Source organism: Diceros bicornis, chromosome 27 (assembly GCF_020826845.1).
Source record: "Diceros bicornis minor isolate mBicDic1 chromosome 27, mDicBic1.mat.cur, whole genome shotgun sequence".
Taxonomy (NCBI): domain Eukaryota; kingdom Metazoa; phylum Chordata; class Mammalia; order Perissodactyla; family Rhinocerotidae; genus Diceros; species Diceros bicornis.
In genome coordinates, this window is record NC_080766.1 from 14,070,311 (window position 1) to 14,092,302 (window position 21,992).

A 21,992-nucleotide genomic window follows, 5' to 3' on the forward strand; every position below is an offset into this window, starting at 1 on the left:
ACTTATAGTCTGATGGCTTTCAAATTGACTTAGCCAGCCCAGCCCTTTTTCTTGAGCGCCACTGTGGTATTGTCACTTGGACATCTCAGACTACACATGTCCCAAACCAAATTCTTTGTCTTTGCACTTGACCTTTCAAACTTGCTCTTTCTCCTCCTTTGTTGGCTATCTTGTTTAGAATTATCAATCCTTATTTATCTGACCAATGTTAAAAATAAAGTAGCCAAGGGAATAGGCAAAATCACAAAAAATGCCTTTCTCATTTTGAAATCAGCTTAATTATCCTGTTGTTTAATGTCGTCTGTTCTCTTCCTACCATTCTCCAAATTAAATTATTCACCAAGTCCAAAATATCTCTTGGTTTTATTCCTTTGTTTCCATTCTTGGAGCTCCTTAGGCAGGTGCTCAGTCCCTATCTCTTGAAATACTGCCATATCCTTGAACTGATCTCCCTATCTCTTCTCTCTCCCCTTTGCTGTCCACTCTCCACATTATCTTTCTTTATATACACATCTGGTGATATTATTTCCCACTCAGAGTCAAGTCCTACTCTTTAGCCCAATATTTAAAACCTTTCACAATCCTTTCCCCATTACTTTCTTCTTTCTTCCCAATTCCTCCACATACCCTCTTTTCTCATTAGTCTATTTGAAATTCCCTGAATATCATCAATATCCAGGTCAGCAATGCCACTTCCTGGCCCACAGAGGGCTGCTCCAGAGTTAGCAGGAGGGGCAGGCCACTCTTGCCTCTCATGGCCATCCATCACCAAAATCCTCGACTTGCTTATTGTCCTCACTAAGCACATGTGTCTTGCACGTGCTGTTTCTTTGATTGCCTGGCAAGCATTCTCATCTTTCCAAGCCCTGTTCAAATGCATCCTCTCTGTGAAACTTTCCTTGGGTCATCTGGCAAAGATCAACCCATCCTTTTGTTTACCCTTCACAATGGTCTGTTCACAGCTCTGCTAACATACTAAACAGTTTTCATATTGCTTTAGCATTTGCTATTTGTATCTCTGTTTCTCTATTTAAATTAAAAGCTCTTTGAGGGCAGAGCTCATGTCTTACTCATGTTACTGAGTTCCACAAAGCTTTCTTCAGCCAGTGTTTGATGAATGGAATCTGATACTACAGGAGAATTTGGAGTTGACCTACCCCTTGTGGTTTTAGGGGGATGAATACTTGTATGAACTCAGTGTGGACATGTATAATTGGGAAATGCATTGGGTACCTGCACTTAAAATCCTGTTTGACTATATTCAGCCTTTTTTAAAAGGTATGATTTTCAACCTATAAAGCAATTAAGAATTTTATTTCCAGGATTGTTGCTGGAAATAATACTGGACATTAATAAGAAGTAGATGAAAGTGTATGAAATAAAAAACTATTACTGCTCTTTTATGATGAAGGTAAAATCTATATGTTTACAATAGAAATTTTGAAAATACAGATAAACAAATGAATATACAAAAATAACAATGATCTCTTTAGTCAGATAGCCACCTTTAAGACCTCAGTAAAGATCTTTTAAATCCCTCATCTCTACATATACTCACATTGCTTTGAATTTATGATATGCTAATATTATTTTAAAAACTACTCTTTCCACTGAACAGTGTATTTTTCCATGCCAATAACTTTTTAAGATACTCATGTTAAACAAATGTGTACTTTAATTTATTTAAATAATTCCTTAATGTTGGACATTTAAGTCATGTCTACCTCTTTGGTACTATATACAGTGCTATGCTTCCCATCTCTAGTTAAGTCCTTGAGTGAAGCCTCTTCTCAAACCCTTGACCTATTGGAATGTCTGCCCCATCAGTAGATGACTTCTGTTTCTCATCATCCTGCCACTCCCCTAAGGAAGCAGTCATTAGAGATAGAAAGCTATCTTTTTATGGATTTCATTCTAGAGCTTCAGACCTATATAGCCAAGTCCTTGTTCCCACAGATTTTTACTGCTTGGCTATCATTCAGAGCGATACATATATCTACAGCCATAAAAGCACTTTTCTACATCCAACAGCCATTTTCTCTTGCCTATATTACTGTAATGGGCCATAAGCAGTCTTGTTGTCTTTAGCCTTGCCCCTTCTTCAGTCTAATCTTCCTACTGCAGACTAAAGAGGCCTTAACTAAAATGCAACACTGATCAAGTCTCTCCACTGCTTAAAATCTCTCAATGGCTTCCCATTTCCCTTAGAATAAAGGCGAGATTCCTTAATGTAGCAACCAAGGCCATTTTTGATCTGACCTCTCTGTGCCTTCCCATCCTTATCCATTGCTCCTCTCCATCTCACTGTTCCTGTGCCTTCACTCTAAATTTCTTCCAGTTCCTGGAATGACCTGTGTTCCCACCCACCTCTAGGTCTTTCCACATGCTCTCTCACCTTCCTGAAACATCATTATCCCCTCTCTCTTTTGGAGCTAACATTTATGTATCCATTAGGTCCAAGATTAAATGGCAAATACTCTTCATAGAATCTTTCCCTGATATCCCAACTATGAGATAGGAGCCAATACTGTGTGTGTTCCCACAATACCCTAGATATCCTCTCTGATGGAGTTTTGTTAGTACTGCATTATCGTTGCATATTTAATTAATTGTCTGTCACCTCCATTGGACTACAAGTCTCTTCAGTTAAGGTACATATCTATTTTATTTAGTTGAATTTCTAACATAGTACCTGAGTTCCTGTTTCTATTGCTGCCTAACAGATTACATACTCTAAAACTTAGTCACCCAAAACAACATTTTATTTTACTCACAATTCCATGAGTCAGGAATTCTGAAAGGATTCACCTCGGCGATTCATCTCCAAGCCACGTGGCTTCATCTGGGCTGTTGGGGCTGGAAGAACTACTTCCAAGTTAGTTTCTTTACTCATATGTCCGATGTCTCAGTGCTGTGTGGCCTATGTCTGTCTCCACATGGAGTCTAAACCTCCAGGGTCTCTCCACATAGCCCATGCTTCTCATAACATGGGAATTGCAGGGTAGTAGCACTTATTATGTGGAAACAGGCTGTCAAGTAGGCAGGAAGAGAAAGTTGCCAGGCCAGTTAAGAGCTACATTTCTGCCACATTCTATTGGCCAAAGCAGTCACAGGGTCCACTCAGATTCAGGAGTGTAGAACTAAACTCCCTCTCTTGCTGGGAGGGTGGCAAATTCTTATCCCAGAAGAGCATTTGGCATGGGAGATATTGTTATGGACATCTTTGCAAAATACAGTCTGCCACGGCTTGATACACAGTTAGCTTTATAAGTATATATGCCTTAAAATGGAATCCTTCCATGTCTCAAAGTACAAAGCATTTCCAAAGCTCTTGTTGCTTGGATCCCTTTGGTTTTAGAACCTAGCAAAGTCTTCACCATAGCAGGTGCACAGTAAGTGTTTAAAGAATGAATACATCGTTTTTTTACTTGATTGGGGCATATATAAATAGTGGGATGTGTATTAATAAGATATTACTGAACTAAAACCATTATTATAACACTGCAATATTTAATTAAACATTTCAGACTTGCATTATTATGGATATTGCAATTTTGGCATTCTAATGAACTTCTAGGATATTCCATTTTTGTTTAAAACTAGGTAAACTAGGGGACCAACATAATAGGAATCTTTCTTCTCTCTTTTCAGACAATAACTATGAAAATAATGTAATTAAACTTATTTACATATATTGTTTCAAAAAGTGTCTGGTACTATTGAGTTGACTGTAGTTGATATTTATTAAAAAAATCTCTTGAAAAGTAAAAATAATGTTCATGTATAGAATAGGAAATTTACTGATATTTTATGAATAAAGACAAAGTGAATATGATATTGCTGGAAGGAAAAGAAAGTAAGAAGGCACAGGAAAATTAATATCTTGTCTATTTACAAACCAAGTAATGGTTAATTATACAAAGTATTGAAGCTATACTAGTTCTAGAAAAACACCTCAAATGTGTACATTTTCCCCCTTTTGTCTTTTGCCTGGTAAATGGTATGTGGCAAACTATATAAACACCTGCTTTCATAAATTAAAGTCATCGTTCCCTTCTTCTCTTGAACATGTTTATGGAGGCATCATTTTTGCAGGAGCCTAGAGTTTTGTGATTCGCAGTCATACATTATTTCAGATGTTGAAACCCCTCAGGGGGAAAAATCTAGAGGGCTAAGGTTCATTTGTGACAAGTCCCACTTGAGTGCAGCATCTTGAAATAGCTTTTTGTTTTCCAATAGAATACATTACATATTTCAAACTGTACATGTTTATCACACATTCCCTGGGCTTGCCTTATTTACAGATGGTTTGAATAAATTTTTCTGTCTTTCCTTAGAATTTGTACAGGGTAGTAGTAGTTAAAAGCCAGCCTTTTTTGACATGAAGATGTTTTTACTCTACAGAATCGGAATTATCCAAATACAACAATGCTGGCATTCTTTTATAGGGAAGTTGGCTGTTCTACATCCCTTTATTTGTGGTTAAAATAGTCCCTTTTGTGCTAAAAAGTCTTACATGTCTTAAAAAAAAAAGAAGTTTCTTGTGGTATTTTGGATGTGCATGCTGACAAAGACTGTAAATTGACTTTCAAGTATGGTATTTTATTGCAATCCAAATTAAACAAAGGTTTCCCTCCTATGTGTCTAACACACTCCATATTGAAACAATTATCCATTTTAATCTCTTAAATAACTTCAGCTTTGGCACATTCTTCGTATTTCTTCTAGTGCCACACACAGATGCGTTAGAAACCACCCAGAAATGAAAAATAATACATTATATTAAAGAACTGTGTGTAATGTATGTACATGTATGTGTATATATATTATTATTACATATATGTGTGTATATGTGTGTATCTGTATACATACGTAATAATAACATTCCTAGAAGAAAGGTCATGACCTTGGAAATGAAATGTGGGATTAAATTCTACATTTGATAAACATTAGTTGTGGGAACTTTGGTAAGGGTCTTAATTCCTCTGAATTTCAATATCCTCATCTACAAAATGATACTAAAAGAAGTATCTTGGATAGTTGTGAGAATTAAATGAGTTGACGTTGTAAAATATACTTAGCTACAAAGTAGGTGCTCAATAAATGAGTTAATTGTAGTATTTTAATAATACTCTATTTTTAATGCTTTCCATTTGTGTTAATAAAACGTTTATTGAAGTGTCTGAATTCATTGGGATAAAAAGCACAAAACTCTTTTCTTCGAACAACTCCCATCCCATCCTAAAAACTGCGTTACATTGAACTTCCTTCTTTCTCTCTATAGTAAGTCCCTTAGTTAGATCTTGACCAGATCCTATGTGGTTTTATATGTTTGCTTTCTTTCATTTAAGACCCCGTCCTGTCCATTTTAAAACCGTCATCGTGCGCTCCCAGACATCCTTTGCAGATTGCACTTGTCTGTGGCTATGGTGGCATGGAGTAAGGGGGCATGTTCTGCTTTTATCTACCTTTCTCCTTCTGCCTCTTTCAGATGCATTCGCCTAAGTGCTAAGGCAAGGAAGAGGAAACATAAAAAGGGCAAATTTAATGAGAATCCGGTCTTCTTGGTTAGCCCTTGGTTAGACTACTCTATCTCGTCCTACTCTATGAGTATCATAAGGATGGTGAGGGAAGGGGCTGGTGCCAACTTACCCACTGATGAAGGACTCAGGCCTGGGCAGGCATTTGTCATCCTTGAACAATTTAGCTCCGTCTTCAGGTGGACTACCAGTCAGTGGCATTCATGCCATATCTTTCCTAGTTTCCCAAGCCATGGAGGTCACCAGATGACACTAGATCCTAGTCTCACCTACCCTCCAACACTAGTTCTCAGGTTGGCAGGCTTGTGTGGAATCTATCCTCTTTACTTCTGAGGAGCACAGAATTTGATGAGGTGTTGTCATGACCCTTCTAAATGATATTGCCCCTCAAGTCATCCCTTTAACCTTGCTTAGAGAGCACTGGGACTGTTGAGCAAGTCACTGACTAAGCAGTCCTCCCACTAGAAATCACCATATCTCTTCCCTTTTTTTCAGGCACTTTCCTAATTTAGGAATCAATCTCTTGGCATTCTCCTCCCTTGAGAAGAACTTCTTTCCACAAACCTTACTTTCCACTAATGTCCAGATGCTCTCTACCTTCTCAGTCATCTTATGTTTACTGTGGGTGATGGTGTTGGATGGTAGTGGAAGGACTGTTTTTAACTGATGTTGTTCTCCAGGTCCATGGAGAGATGGTTGAAACCAGTTATTGGTAACTTGGGGAACTTAAATTATAGGCTACTACATCATTTTGTCTTCAGCTTTGGTCCTTAACTAATTCCAGGACATCAAGAAAAATACCTTTAAGCATTTTGTTAAACAGTTAAGTGGAATAACGGTAAAATCCATAGAGTTGAAAGTAGCTAATAACCTTTAGTGAAACTCATAAGTGAGTAATTCAGAGAAAAATTGCTCTTGGCTCCCATAGCATTTTTTTTTAATAGAATAAAGTCTAAAGGAAATTGTGTCATATGCTGAATGTATAATTTTTTAATCCTATGAAATTCTACTCTCTATAGTCAAAATGAATGAATCCATTTGCTTGCAATGGTGGGAGTGGCAATGAAAGAAAGGGAAAGGAACATGTTGATATGTTTATGGAGCAATCTGTTTTAGGACTGATGTCTGTTGTCTGTGGTAATAATAAGCTGTCAATAATATCCGCTAGGCTTCAGGACAAATACATAGGTGTCAATGTCAAAATAAGTACTACTTCCCCTTTTTTAACTGAACATAATCTAAATGATAAAGCATAAGGAGACTTACAGTTAGCTGAGTATATTTCTATTAAACTTGAATCTAAAAGTAGCCTAGCTTGGTTAAAAGTGCCTCTGGTTTTGAGGTAAATTTCTTACAATTCAAAATAAAATAAAACTTAGATACACTCTCACTTCCAGTTGTTTTTTCTGAACAAATTAGCTCCACAAGAGCAAAGATCAAATCGGTATACTTGTGAATTCCTTGGTTAATTTATCCTTCTGTGTCTAAAATAATGAGCTGAGCCATATTTGTTTATTCATCTTCCTGCAGACGGCAGCCTGTGAGCCCGCCTCCACCACCACGGCCGATTTCCCCACCGCATACCTACGGCTACATTTCGGGACCCCTCGTCTCGGACATGGATACGGATGCGCCGGAGGAGGAAGAGGACGAAGCCGACATGGAAGCAGCCAAGATGCAGACCAGAAGGCTTTTGTTCCGCGGGCTTGAGCAGACCCCTGCCTCCAGTGTTGGGGACCTCGAGAGCTCTGTCACTGGGTCCATGATCAATGGCTGGGGCTCAGCCTCGGAGGAGGACAACATTTCCAGCGGACGCTCCAGCGTGAGCTCCTCCGACGGCTCCTTCTTCACCGATGCCGATTTTGCGCAGGCGGTGGCGGCCGCAGCGGAGTACGCAGGTCTGAAAGTGGCACGCCGTCAGATGCAGGATGCTGCTGGTGAGTGGGACGCTTTGCACCAAGCTGGGAAAGAAAACCTGATGTGTGTGTCAGTCGCTGATTGTCTCCTATAATCTTATATCCTATGTGAAATGCAACTATTACAGTCTTTTTTTTTTTTTTGACTGCCTAAGGAATCCAAAGTCCAAGAGTATGACATAGCTTGATTATTCCCTTTTTCTTGACAGGACTTTTTAAATCTTCTATTTTGTTTTTATTTAATAAATCCTATATAATGAATGAAGCTACGTGGGCAGTCTTTATTTTTATGATACTCATAGCGAATATATATACAATTTCTTTAGGTATGCATACAGTCAATTAAATGAGGTTTGTGTTATATGGGTTTTTATTTTAAGATATAGAAAGTCACCAAAATAAATTCATTATAGTAGTTCTCTTATCCCATTTAATTAGAAATTCTCTGGGAGAAATAAATAAATATCCAGGCAGGACACTAAACCATTGGAAACTGGGCTATTTCTCCTTAACCCTATCCTCTTCATGCCTTCTCAATTAGAATATTAATTTAATTGGGAAGATATAAAGATGTTGTAATATACATACATTTTCAAGCATAAAGATGTTCCATACTTAAACATTGTTAATCTAATAATTTTGAGAGCAAGTTAATCCAAACGTTTATATATTTTTTTTCTATTTTCCTTTTTTGTTGCCAGTAGCCTATTTTTAATTAGCATATATCCATTCTTATGTTTTAATCCACTTTTACTTAACTCCTACTCCCAACCCTGTTTAGAAAGTAAATAGTGTAAGAAAGAAAAGAATTTAAATTTAAATCCTAAATTTGTCACTTGATTTTCATTTCTGTAGAATGGAATATATATATATACACACACATATATACACACACACATATATATACACATATTCATATACACATTGTGTGCATATGTATTTCTGGTAGCCAAGAAAATACAGATAGTAGAGTAAAATAATGTGGACAGAAAGAAAGAAATACATTCTGAGAAGGAAAAGACTATCATAACAAATCAATAATTGCTATTTTGTTGTTTGATTTTTCTGAATAATTTAATAGTTTAATAGATAGTTTAATAACTGTCACATTGGTAGTTTTCCATGTTCTCCTCAGATATTGGATTGGTCATTATTTTTTGTCAGTGTAGAATATATTCAGAGAAAATTTAACTCACATCATAAAGTTATTTCTATATATAATTTATCAAGAATCTGTTGCAGGAAACAAATGTCTAATATCTCTCAACCTGTGATTGTAGAATGTGTATTTATTTCAGCCAGGCCTGTATTTTATGATATTCAACCAAATTTCCTTTTTTTCCTCCCAGTAGCTGCTGAATGTAATAAAATAAGTATGCAAACCTACTTATCTTTCCTAATAAATAAATAACATCTAACTTTATATATAGCTTTTGTTTCTCCTTATTTTTTAATCTTCTATAAAAAAATAAGAAAGGGAAATTAAGCATCTCAAACTACTGCTTTCAGATTGCATTAAGGGTGTGTTTCAGTTCATTAAATCAACGAAACATAGAAATAACATTGAAAATTCATCTGTAAACGACCTTGTGCCTCAGGGTCTATAAGCAGAAGATGGCCTTACACAATAGAATAAATAATGGGTTCAGTCTCAGCCCTAATTCTCTGTTTTCATGGATATGTAACTTTAATTGTAATAGTCTCCATCATAGCTAAAGAGAGTTTGGTTTAATATTTTATTGTATTGTAATTTAGCGGCACTTCTGGTTTTGGTGTGGCTCATAATTATAATGAACGAAACATGCATTGGCCTCTGCCTATTAAAATGTTCTTTTCAGGAAAGGGTTCTGCGTATCATATGACTTGAAGTTAATATGAATGAATAATCCAATCACATTGCTTCTCACTTGGCTGCATTAATGTCTATTATTTAATATGCTTCAGTTAGCATCTTTAAATGTATTGATTTCACTATATGTGGCTTCTCCTGTTTATAGCCAACAGACATGTTGTCTAGGTCTGTTTGAAGTTTCTTGTGGTACAACAGCAAGTTCTGGATTTGTCTCTCTGGAATTTCTAGAAAGCAGAATATTGAAGGTCAAGTATAGGGCCAATAGATCTCCATTGCCATATGGATTAAATATCTTGTGCCATTGTAATATGACATCTCTGTAAGACAGCCAGAGAATTGAAGAGCACTGGAATGCACCATGTCTCATTAGCAAATTCGGTTATCACTGGTACCTGCGAATACTGTCCCACCAAAACCAACTAGCCAAAAACCACCTCTGCCACCACCAAAAAACAGAAGTCTCTGGAGGGATCAAGTAAATACCTTGTGATAGAAAGGGATGTAAATAATTTTGGGCACGTCTAAATAGGTGAGCTGGCTTAATTTCAGGCCACCTTAAGAGAAAATACCTGAGAATGTATTAGGATATTAGGAGTCTGCTTTCAAAGAATAGCATAAACATATATTTAATTAAAATGGGGGATGTAATTATTACTGTTTATTCTTAGAACATATATTTCGTAAGGACTCTGGCTATTCCTCTTGAGGAAACAACAGACATTGCATATATTATGCAAAAATTTAATTAATATTTTTGTTTAACAATAACTTTAGTGAAGCTAATTGTAAAAATAATTAGAATGTTTTTCTTTAATAAATGGGTATCATGAAATTGAACAGAATGAAAGTACTGTGGTTAAAAAGAAAAAAAAAGAGCCTAAAAATGCTTTTAAAATATTTTTCCCAGTGGATAGCTCAAGAGTGACAAAAATCCTATTATTTGCTAGAAGAGTTTATTTAAAGCTTTTTTGTTTTTAAATTAGAGAGGTTTCTAGTTTTAATGTTTTGTTTTTATTGTTACTGTTGTAATTAAAATTCACTGATGAGTTTGGCTCTGATTTTTTTTCCTCAGGCCACCGACATTTTCATGCATCCCAGTGCCCTCGACCTACCAGTCCTGTTTCTACAGACAGCAACATGAGTGCTGCTGTGATGCAGAAGGCCAGACCAGCCAAGAAGCAAAAACACCAGCCAGGACATCTGCGCAGAGAAGCCTACACAGATGGTAAGGCCATTGAAATGGATGAAAACATCTATGAATCTCGCCTATTTAACTTGGCTCTCTATGACTAGAAAATGCGTCCACTGACATTAGAAATTACATTAAAAATTCATTAACACTAAGCCTCATATTACTTGTAGGAATGATTGCCTTCGATATCTTGTCAAGCGTCTCAAGTCCTTGCAGTTTTCTACTAAGCTGGCTATTTAAGAAACTAAAACAATGTATACTTTTAATATTTTTAAAAGGTTATTTTATAGTGGCGAACAAATAGACATTATTGTAGTTGAAGTCATGCCATAGGATTAACCTTCACCAGATTCATTGATAAGTCTTCCAAAGTGTCCTCTTTTCTTTTTTCCTTTAGAATTTTACATTCAAATAGAAGACAATAAACTTATTTGAATATTAATTCTAACTATAGCAGTGTTACAAACAGTTATTTTGTTCCCGAAGAGGTGAATCGAATCATCTTCCTTCCTGCCTTCACACACAATATCAGCTCTCACTGAAAAGGTAATGCTTTTATTCTCAAGAGAGCACCGGAGACTCATGCAAACATTGTGGTGTTATCTAGAGAAAGCCTTTCATGGAAGTGCCTCAGGTGGGGGCCAGCATTTATTAAACCACCACCTTCTCATTTTATGAAACAACCCCAAGGGCCTTGTTGGAAATTCGTGTAAGATAAATTCTCTCAGACTCACCCATCTTGTCAAGTTCACAAAATTTGCTAAAGGGGTGGAGGAAAAAGGGTGTCTCAGGCATCCTTCCCCACCTCCTGGTCCTCCAACCACAATCTGATTAGGACTTTCATTACCAGTCAGCAATTTTTCAAAAAGGGCATCATTTTCCATTATCATATGAAAGCCTAATATTATGGATCCTTATCCAAGGTTACAAGGGGGGTTTTCTGAGGCACTTCTCCATGTGATTCCTGCCACTTGACAGAAAAATTTAATACAAAGCTCACAGCATGATGAGCACAAGTAATTTTGCAATGAGTGGCTGTCCATGCTATTACCTGTATTTTATTCGTAATATTTTCTCTCCCTAGCATCTATCTGATATTAGACTACATTAAATACTGGCATGGCACAGCGCACCTGGGCCTCCTGGCTTCTGCCCAGGACTCTTTTGTCAGTGAAACTGAGCTGTCAGAATATTATCTGATTTTGAGGGTTATTACAGTGGCTCTGTGCATGTTGTCTGTGAGAGGACAAACACTAGGTGTAAATCCCCAAACTCTATCGGCACTTTTACATTGATGGGACCCCTGTAATGGCGTTTTACAAGTTTTATAGCTGTTCTGTTAGTTTTTTATTCTCTAGAAGAGAGTGCTCTTAACTGAAAAACTGGTCAAACATCAAACCTTGATGTAAACACGTCTAGGTTGAATACATAAGGGAGAAAATCTGGCCTAAAGCTTTGTGTAGCTCTTTCCACCTCTTATTTATATTTGTTTTGAGGGGCTTCTGACATTGAGTGATGCTTTTCAAAAATGCTTTAAATACTGTAAACATGCCAAGTTAAAGGGCATGGCATCACAGTTATAAACTACACTAGGCTCGAAAATTGTGATCTGTATTTATTGTTTCACATTCTGCAGTACTTATTTCAGTGTATTTAATAATTTAATGCAAATTCTAACTCATCCCTGAGTAATAACTATTAAACTGAATGATGAAGCACACGAGTTTTTTTTTAAGTTAGTTTCAGAAATATCAAAGAAATATACTGAAATATTTGTAAAGCCAAAAAGTTCCTTTGAAATATTTTTGGATTTCTAATTGTTCATTTCATAAAAGTAATTATGCAAAATCATCATAGGATGTATTATAATGTAGAAGCCAATGATTATTTTCTCAAAGTCACAAAAATAGACAAAATGGAGATATGACTAAAGGTATTTTTTAAATTTTAGCTTGAACTTCCTGTCAGCATTTTGATAACCAGCTGTCTTTTAGTTAAATTTGTTGTCCTAACAAGTCTTCAGTTTAATTCTGGATGCTTTCAGATTTGGTAAAGAAAAAAAATAACAAAGCTAAATGTTATTTTATCCTTATCTCTTAATGTATATTGATTAACTAAAATCATATAAATGCATTACTTCTTAATACACTAAATAAAAGAAATGCACATACTCTTCATAGCAGTGGTTATGACATGGAAACAAAAGTCATTTTCGCGGAAATTATTTTCTCCAATTACTACACTGCATTTTTTGAAAAACTATTCACAGACTAATTTCATGAAGAAACTCAATGGCAGACACAATTTGTACAATTATTGAAAAAGAGAAGGCTGGGGAAAAGAAAGAATTTAAAGGGCTGCTAATTGTTAAAATGTGAATTAAATATATTAGTAAGACATGGAGGGTTTTTTTTCATTTTTGCTTTTTAGTGATTAAAATATATTAACTGATGGATGGGTTTGACTATTGTGAATAGCCTTCCTGTGTGAACAATTTTTAGCATATGGTATATCAGTCTTGGGTTTGTAGCATCTTTGCTTTGTAAATTTTGTTCAGATTATGAATTTTCTTTGCAGAATTTTTTTGAGGGGGTGGTGGGGAGGAAGATTGGCTGTGAGCTAACATCTCTGCCAATATTCCTCCATTTTGTGTGTGGGACACCGCCACAGCATGGCTGGATGAGCAGTGTGTAGGTCCGCACCCAGGATCTGAACGCACGAACGCCAGGCGGCTGAAGCAGAACCTGCAGACTTAACCACTACACCACCGGGCCAGCTCACTTAGCCGAACTTTTGTAAACTATATAAGGAAGGATAAAGAGTGGCTATGTCCGAACTGATAAAGAGTGATTTGTGATGATCCTTTTCAGTCAGCTCTGTATTGGTTTTCTAGGGCTGCCATAACAACGTACCATAAACTAGGTGGCTTAAACAGCAGAAATTTATTTCCTCACAGCTTTGGACGCTAAACGTCCAAGATCAAGGTGTTGGCAGGGTTGGTTTCTTCTGAGGGCTCTCTCCTTGGCTTGAAGATGGCCGTCTTCTCCCTGTGTCTTCACTTGGTCTTTCCTCCCTGTATGTGTTGTAATCTGCTCTTCTAATAATGAAACCAATCAGATTGGATTAGGGCCCATCCTAAGGACTTTGTTTTACCTAATTATCTCTTTAAAGACCCTATTTCCAAATAGAGTCTCATTCTGAAGTATGGGGGTTAGGACTTCAACATATGAATTTTGAGGGGACACAATTCAGCCCATAATAGCCGTGCAACCCCTAATCCATGACACTGTGACCATACCTTTCTCTGTAGGTAAGTACTTGGCCTCATAAACACCCAGAGAGTACTCAATGCAAAGTAGAGTGCTGTGTGCTATAGTCACAGTCACAGGCTGAATCCAGCTATTTATTTATTTCATATTTGCCACTTACAAGTTTAACTCAGATCAAGGGTAGTATTAAAATATATGAATATTTATCAGTCAGAGTCATATGGAGTTAAATCCAAGCATAAGTGCATTTCTAGGACCTTCTAATAGATTCTTCCCACCCCCTCTTTTCACCTCTTTCTGATGCATTTACATACTTGATTTAAAAACCAAATATACATTATTTCTCCAGCCCTACTTCTCATACATTATAAATTCACCAGCCTCTTTGGAATGATGTTATTTTGACTTGATTTATCATTAATTACAAGGTCTTGGGACTTTAAGCAGTTAATTAAATAGAGTGCTGGATCTCCATAGCCAGTTAATGCCGGCAGAGTTATCTGCACCCACATGCCCTTACACATTACTTTGTATGCATTATACCGATATTTTGAGAGTCTTATAAAGAATCATACGTATATGATTATATAGAGAGTCTATACATATATATAACAGGTCCACGATCCCATTTTTTTTTTTTTGTGAGGAAGATCAGCCCTGAGCTAACATCTGTGCTAATCCTCCTCTTTTTGCTGAGGAAGACTGGCTCTGAGCTAACATTTATTGCCAATCCTCCTCTTTTTTTTGTTTTTTCCCCCAAAGCACCAGTAGATAGTTGTATGTCATAGTTGCACATCCTTCTAATTGCTGTATGTGGGACATGGCCTCAGCATGGCCGGAGAAGCAGTGCGTCGGTGCGCGCCCAGGATCTGAACCCGGGCCACCAGTAGCGGAGCGCGTGCACTTAACTGCTAAGCCACGGGGCCGGCCCTGATCCCATTTCTTAAATCCAATTTGAGCTATAAATAGTACCAAAGTACTATTTATCACTGTGTGAAATATAGAATTCTTTATACTATGATAATCCCTGATTTGACTCAGTAATTATTTTATAATAACTAAAAAAGAATTTGATAATCTATTCGTATAAGAAATCAAACCTACCAGCATTTCCCTTTGTCAATTAGATACAGTGGCAATTATATACAGGAAGTTAGAAGTCTTGAAGTTATCATTGGGTTCTCTCGTTCTCTACCTGTGTTGTATATAGCATCTATATAGAGCATCTGTTAATAGATTTTGTCTCGAAACTCATATGTTCCCAAGACTTTGTATGATCTTCTGATAGTGGTAATCAGCAGCTTTGATATCTGATAAGCCCATACATTTTATGATTTGATGCTAGTGGCAATCACTTCCTGCCTGTTTGATAATCTGTGTGTGCAATGCAGGGTTTAAGTTTATAGCAAGTAGATAGTGCAGAAATGAGCCTGCAGTCACTCATTCTCTCTGCTTCCAGGTGGAATGCTCTGCATTAGGCTTTTCTCCTTCGCTCATTCCGGGCTCAGTCTGAACTTAGAACTGCTCTGCTGTGGGTGTCTTGGCTTTAAGCCACTCAGTAGTACAGTCTGTCTTTCAACTCTCTCTTTTGGGTTATGTTTAATAAACAACTGGCAGATGAGGGAGGACTCTCATGATAATACCTTTACTTAAGTATTGTTTTTTAAAAATCCATTAACGTAATAAAAGTGGAATATCCGGCACTAGTGACAATGGTAATATACGTCGTAAGACAAAAAACCTTTTTTTTTAATTAATTTTTTTTTGCTAAGGAAGATTCGCCCTGAGCTAACATCTATTACCAGTCTTCTTCTATTTTGTATGTGGGTCACCTGCCACAGCATGGCCACTGATGAGTGGTGTAGGTCCACGCCCGGGAGCCAAACCCAGGCTGCCGAAGTGGAGCATGCAGAACTTAACCACTAGGCCATGGAGCCAGCCCCCCTCCCGAAAGAAACTTTTGATTTTGTAGAATCAGGAGAAAATTAGTGCTGTTGGCTGTACTTTGGCCATCATTTTAGATAAAGCGTTGAAGCTATTTATATGAAACTAGAACATAGTGAGCCATGAGAACTAACACCAAAAAAAAAAAACAAAAAAAAACAAAAATGCAGGTAAAGGTTTGACTACTTTTAATAATGGAGTCCTAGGTAAAACAGCTGGTAGTAAGATGGTACCTCAAGCTTTCTGATTTCAAAGACCACTACAATGAACTCTGATGCCTCAGTTTTAGCATATAATATCAAAAGAAATTAGTTTCAGAAAAAATTATACCACTTATGGGACAAAAAAAGGATTAATTCTTTTTTAAAAAAATGTAAGAGTGAGAAACACCAGGTTAAAACTGATGCTTCCTAGAATTCTTAATTTGCTGTTATATTAAGAATTTTCAAGACACAATTTTAATATCAAAAGCTTCTCGGGGCCAGCCCGGTGGCGTAGCAGTTAAGTGAGCGTGCTCCGCTTCTGTGGCCCAGGGTTCCCAGGTTCGGATCCCGGGCACAGACCTATGCACCGCTCGTCAAGTCATGCTGTGGCGGCGTCCTACATAAACTAGAGGAAGATGTGCACAGATGTTAGTCCAGGGCCAACCTTCCTCAGCAAAAAGAGGAGGATTGGCATCGGATGTTAGCTTAGGGCTGATCTTCCTCACAAAAAAAAAAAAAAAGGGCTTCTCATGCTGGTATATGTAAATGGTAGTCAGTAGACGATCATCAGTAACAGCAAAATACCTGGTAACAACCTAAATATTCCTCTGTATGGATTGACTATATAAATAATGATATAGTCATAAAACAGAACATTATACAGACTTTTCAAAGAAAGAGGTAGATCTGTGTGTACATATATGGGAATGTATACAGCTGCACAGGTGAAGAAAGGGCAAATCCCATTTATGTTAATAAGAAAGGAAGGTCTTATATTGTGTATGGTACTTCTTATCAGGCCACCACATACAAGTGGGCAGACAGGCACTATATACAATCCCAGATGAGGCCATTTTACATAGGCCCTGACGTGAGTGATGCTCCCTGGAGTGATGTGACTTGGGAGCCCTGCTTTATATGCATAAATAATTTCTCGATTGATCTATGGAAAACTATTCAAATGGATCACGTCTGCATAATTAATATTGAGGATTTGAAATAGAGGTGGGAGGTATGAGAGGTCATACTTTCAAGTCTGTATGGACTTTTGAATGTTTTTACATGAAAATGTATACTTGTTTTGTTTAAAATCTTAATGTTAATTTTATAATACTAAGCATTTAATAGATGTTTTATAAATGCTTTTTAGTTGATTTATTCTATCACATAGACGTTACTCTCTAAATGTGAAAACATTACCATTTCTAAAGTCATAACTAAAACAACATAACTATGCTGGTAATTCCCAAATCTCTGTATCTTTGGTTTTGACCTCTCTTGAAATTCAAATTTTATGTACAACAACCTGTTGGACAGCTCCACCAGGATACCTCGAAGACTTCTCCTATTCATTTTTCTAAAATTGAACTCATGCTCTTCCTTTGCAAACCATCTCTTCCTCATCCCCGCATTCTTTATCTTCAATGATCTTTCTCTCATCCACCTTGTCAACTACGGCAAAAATCCAAACAGTCATCTTAGATTCTTTCCTTTCCCTCCCCTACTGTAGTCCATTGATCATTAAATAATTTTGATTTTTCTTCCTTAATCTCTCTCAAAGACATCCACTCTCTGTCTGAACAGCCATGAATACAGTTCTATCCCCTATCATTACTTACCTAAGCTGTTACAATAACCTCTTGGCCTCCTCGATTCAAGCCTTTCCTTTTAATCCATACTACAGCCAGAACAGCCTAATACTAGAATCTGTTCATATTCTTCTACTAACTTAGCAACTATTATTAGGATACATAATTCTCATCCCTGGAGTGTACATAGGAGAAATTTGAAAGATAGTACCACTTAAAATAAATCTTCTAGATATCAAATTTTATGCCCACTTTTGTAATTAAGTATCCTTAAGTATGTCTATGACATAAAAAATTGAATAATATATAATATTATCTGGCTTAAAACCTCTGGTTGCATATACAAAGTGGAGCGATCCCATCAATGAATGATAGATTATAAACATTCAATAGAATGAAATAGTATTCATAGTCATGGTCTGATCATATCTAGCTTTGAGATTGGAAAATAACTTAAAGTCTGGTTGTTTGAGTTTCCATATCTACAAAATGAGAAGGAATTTAGGCTAGATTAGAGATGGCAAATAGGTCTCAACTCAAGTGCGATCCTCAGTCAATTTGAAGTGGTTGCCTGAAGGAGTAAGGGTATGCGTCTGAGACCAGCAACATTATGCTGAAATCAATTAGGAAGGTCTGCCAGGGTTGGGGGAGGGAAAGTTGCAGCACATGTACGTATTAGCTATCCCAAGACTAGATAATCTCTAAGTCCTGGCTCTATGATTCAGTATTTCTGTGCTAGATAACTAAGTGTACATTAAAATTGTTGGTCTTCTTATTCCTTGGTTGCCTTCAATTCTTCTAGTTCATTTAAGATATAGTATCTCACAGATGAATGTGACTCCAATGATAATCCTAATATTTGGTGATTTCATAAATGGCAGACTTTTACAGTATTTTAAATATTTCTTTTTAGATCTTCCACCTCCTCCAGTGCCACCACCTGCTATAAAGTCACCCACTGTCCAGTCCAAGGCACAGCTGGAGGTACGACCTGTAATGGTGCCAAAACTCCCTTCAGTAGAAGCAAGAACAGACAGATCATCAGATAGAAAAGGAAGCAGTTACAAGGGAAGAGAAGTATTGGATGGAAGACAAGTTGCTGATATGCGACCAAATCCAGGTGAACCCAGAGAAGCACAGGAACAGCAAAACGATGGGAAAGGACGAGGAAACAAAGTAGCAAAACGTGACCTTCCACCAGCAAAGACTCATCTCATCCAAGGTACTGATTTATTCAAGCAGCAAATACATGTAGATTGAACATACATTTGCAAGGTACACTGTTAGGTTCTCTAGGGTCATATGAATAGTAGTAAGACTTAGAAATTTGCTATCTAATGGAGGAGACAGGCAAGTATCCAAATAATTTTCATACAATGCATTCCAATATATGATATTACACAAGACTTCCTTGAAGAGATGCCAATTGAGTTGGATTTTAAAGGAAAGCATGATTTCAACAGATTGAACAGGGAGAAGGGGATATCAGGTAAAGGAAATAGGTAGGGAAAAAACATGAAAGTCTGAAAATGAATGTTTGGTGAGCACTGATTTCCAGTTTGGCTGGAGAATAGGATGCTTGGGGCAGGGGACAAACGGTATGAGATACAGTTAGAAAGGTGGTTGGGCCAGATTGGGAAGTCCAGGAATACTATTCTAAAGAGTCTGGGATTTATAATAGGCAGTGGAGAGCTAGCAAAGAATTTTGAGCAAGAAACGACATAATCAGATTTGTGTTTTAGAAAAATAACTGGCAACACTCTATAGTGAAGGAAGAGACTAGAATCAGGTAGATGAAGGTATCAGAACATTGCACAATAATCTAGGTATAAAATCCGAAAGCACTGAATTAAAGTAGTTATGCGAATGAAAAGGAGAGAACAGTTTACACAGGCTTTTCAGAGATAGACCCAATAGGAGTTGGTGACTAATTGAAAGTAGTAAAGTAAAATGAAATCATTGAGTAAAAAAAAAAAAGTTATTCAAATGTTAATTAGATGGCCCTGTATGACTAGTAAAATATAATTATATTAACCAATGTAGAAAAAAATAAGGAAAAGGATAGATGACTTAGGGAAAATAATTTCAATTTTGAATGGATTAAGGTGCTGATAAGAACACAGATGTGAAGGAAATCAATAAGAATTTAGAGAACTTGAGTTTAAAGATTTAAGTATAAAGTTTAAAGGTTGTGAGTAGAAAGTGGGTTTTAGAAACAGGAACACAGGTGAAAATTGTGTGAATTACAAAGGCTAAATTATCAGCAATGACATACTAGTTAAGGTTTAGCAATCAATTCTCTGGGAAGAAAACAAAGCAAAACCCTAATTCGTAGCCATTTGCTCACTTCTGTTGTGTAATTACTCCCCAAATGGCTAGTTTCAAGCTATTAATGTGAAGTCAGAAATGTGGAGTTGGGAAGAGATGGGTAGGGTAGGCTTTTGTGAGAAAATGTGAGCCAGCTCCAGCACGTCAGTAGTCAGAGATGATTGTATTTAAAGGTTCAGCAAAGGAGTGACATTCTATGACAGAAACTGAGATGGATCCACCCAGAGGTATAAAGTAATCAAGATACCCAAACTAGAGAGAATAGTATCCTAGAAAGAACGGAGCAGGAAATTTAAAGAAAGGAAGAAATATAAAATGCCACAGAAGTGAAAGTTGGGTGTGAATGGGGGTGGGGGTGGAAGGACACCCAAAGATTTTGTAAAATGTTATTTGTGGTTGGTATTCAGAAGAACTGTTGTTAGTATAGTAGTCAGAATAGAATCCAGACTGTAGGGGCTTGGAAAGTGAATGGAAGTTATAGAAGGGAGGTGAGGAGTATAGGTTCTTTTCAGCGCTCGGGAGGAGGAGGAGAGGTTGGGATAGGGTTTGACAAGAAGGCAGAATCAGTAGAAATGTTTAGGAAGAAGAGATACAAGAAAAGGAAGATGACGGATGAAGGAGTCAGGAAAGAGTGATAGACAAATGAATCTCAGAAGGCTGTCAGTGCATTTTAACGACTACTGTATTTTAATAGATATATTTTGGTAAGATTAGACATCAATCTACTGTTCTGTTTATTGGACATCTAGTCATCAGCAACCTCGTTTCAACATGAAGGACAGTTTCACTTTGTTCTGTGTTGGAAGCCTGAGCTCCCAATCCAGGCACGCACTCAGCAGTGAAGTGATCTGTGCATTTCAAGTGAAGTAAATCTGTGCATTTCAGACAGATGCCTCCACTATATGACCACAAAGTCCTTGGTGACATCACCACAATCTAGAGTTTGAAAAACTTAGCTGATTTTTATCAGTTAAGCTAAAGGTGATCTGAAATTTTGACTCATGTGACTAAACTCTAAGTAGTGATTCATAAATAGAATGTCATGATGTAAACTATGAAGTTTATATATGGCCTGAAAGTATGGACCAATTTGCTGCTCACAAGCAAGCTTCCTCCAAAATAAGTGGGATTCTTCAAGAGAAAATTTTGCAAATCTGGAAAGGTCTTAGTGTAGGCAGAATTAGAGCAAAGAGATGAAATTATTTTTATCAATCTTCAGAAGTTTAATAAGTTGTCCTTTGTGTTATAAAAAATATTTCTAACTAAAGAACCAAGAATAGACTCTTTAATTTAGAAATAAGGAACCCTATTCCATGAAAAGCACTGAGATAACTCATCAGTTATTGTTTTATATGTCTTGCTTTCCCAAAGTTTTATTTGAACCATAACCCTGTGTGTATGTGTCATTAAATTATCATTTCTATGCATTGCATATTTTTCATCTTCATAATTCAACTTACATTATTTATAATGAAAGAGGCACCCTGATTAACGTGTAACAAATGGTTATTTTTAATTAAAGAGAGTGGTCTTCTAGACTTGAATGTTTGATCTTTTTGCTGACATTTACCTCAATTAGTTCAATTTATTTCCACATATATCAAACACCTACTGTGTTATTAAGTATTCTACTAGTCCTGAGATTTATGTATAAGCATGAACCTTGACCTCAAGGAGCTTATAGTCAGAGAGACAGGCAGATAATCTATAAATTCACAGATATATTTGTATTTGGTATAACCTTCATGGTTCCATGATACTGGAGAGTCCAGAGAAGGGACAATTAGCCCAGTCTTGTGGGAGATGTAATGTAAAGAAAGACTTCTTGATTTTTTCTGGTGGTAATGACACATAAGGTGAGTGTTCAGGATGAGTGGAATTTAGCTCAGGTAAGAAGAATGGATAGATTGTTCTGGCAGAGAAAATCTGAAAATGAAAAGCTGTGAGGTACATTTAGGCGACTATAAGAAATTCAGTATTATTAGATAGTAAAGGTTGTCAAAGATGGAGCTCTTGAGGTAAATGTAAGCTTAAGTCACAGAGAGCCTGTAGTTCCTGTTAAGAAGAGGGTTGCTGAATGAAGACAGTTTAGAGGGGAATAACTTAAGAGGCGGAGACCTGTTAGAAGATACTATAATCCCCAGACAAGAGATGTAGAG

At 36.8% G+C, this 21,992-nt stretch overlaps 1 protein-coding gene across 1 annotated transcript in view; it reads left to right on the top strand.

The window, feature by feature from the left end:
• ROBO1 (roundabout guidance receptor 1) overlaps positions 1 to 21,992 on the top strand; it is a 482,076-nt gene that overhangs the window by 454,207 nt on the left and 5,877 nt on the right. The window contains exons 26-28 of the mRNA XM_058570690.1: positions 7,071 to 7,477; positions 10,381 to 10,533; positions 18,419 to 18,727. Of these exons, the coding sequence (XP_058426673.1) occupies positions 7,071 to 7,477; positions 10,381 to 10,533; positions 18,419 to 18,727 (869 nt within the window). The remainder of the gene's footprint in view (positions 1 to 7,070; positions 7,478 to 10,380; positions 10,534 to 18,418; positions 18,728 to 21,992) is intronic.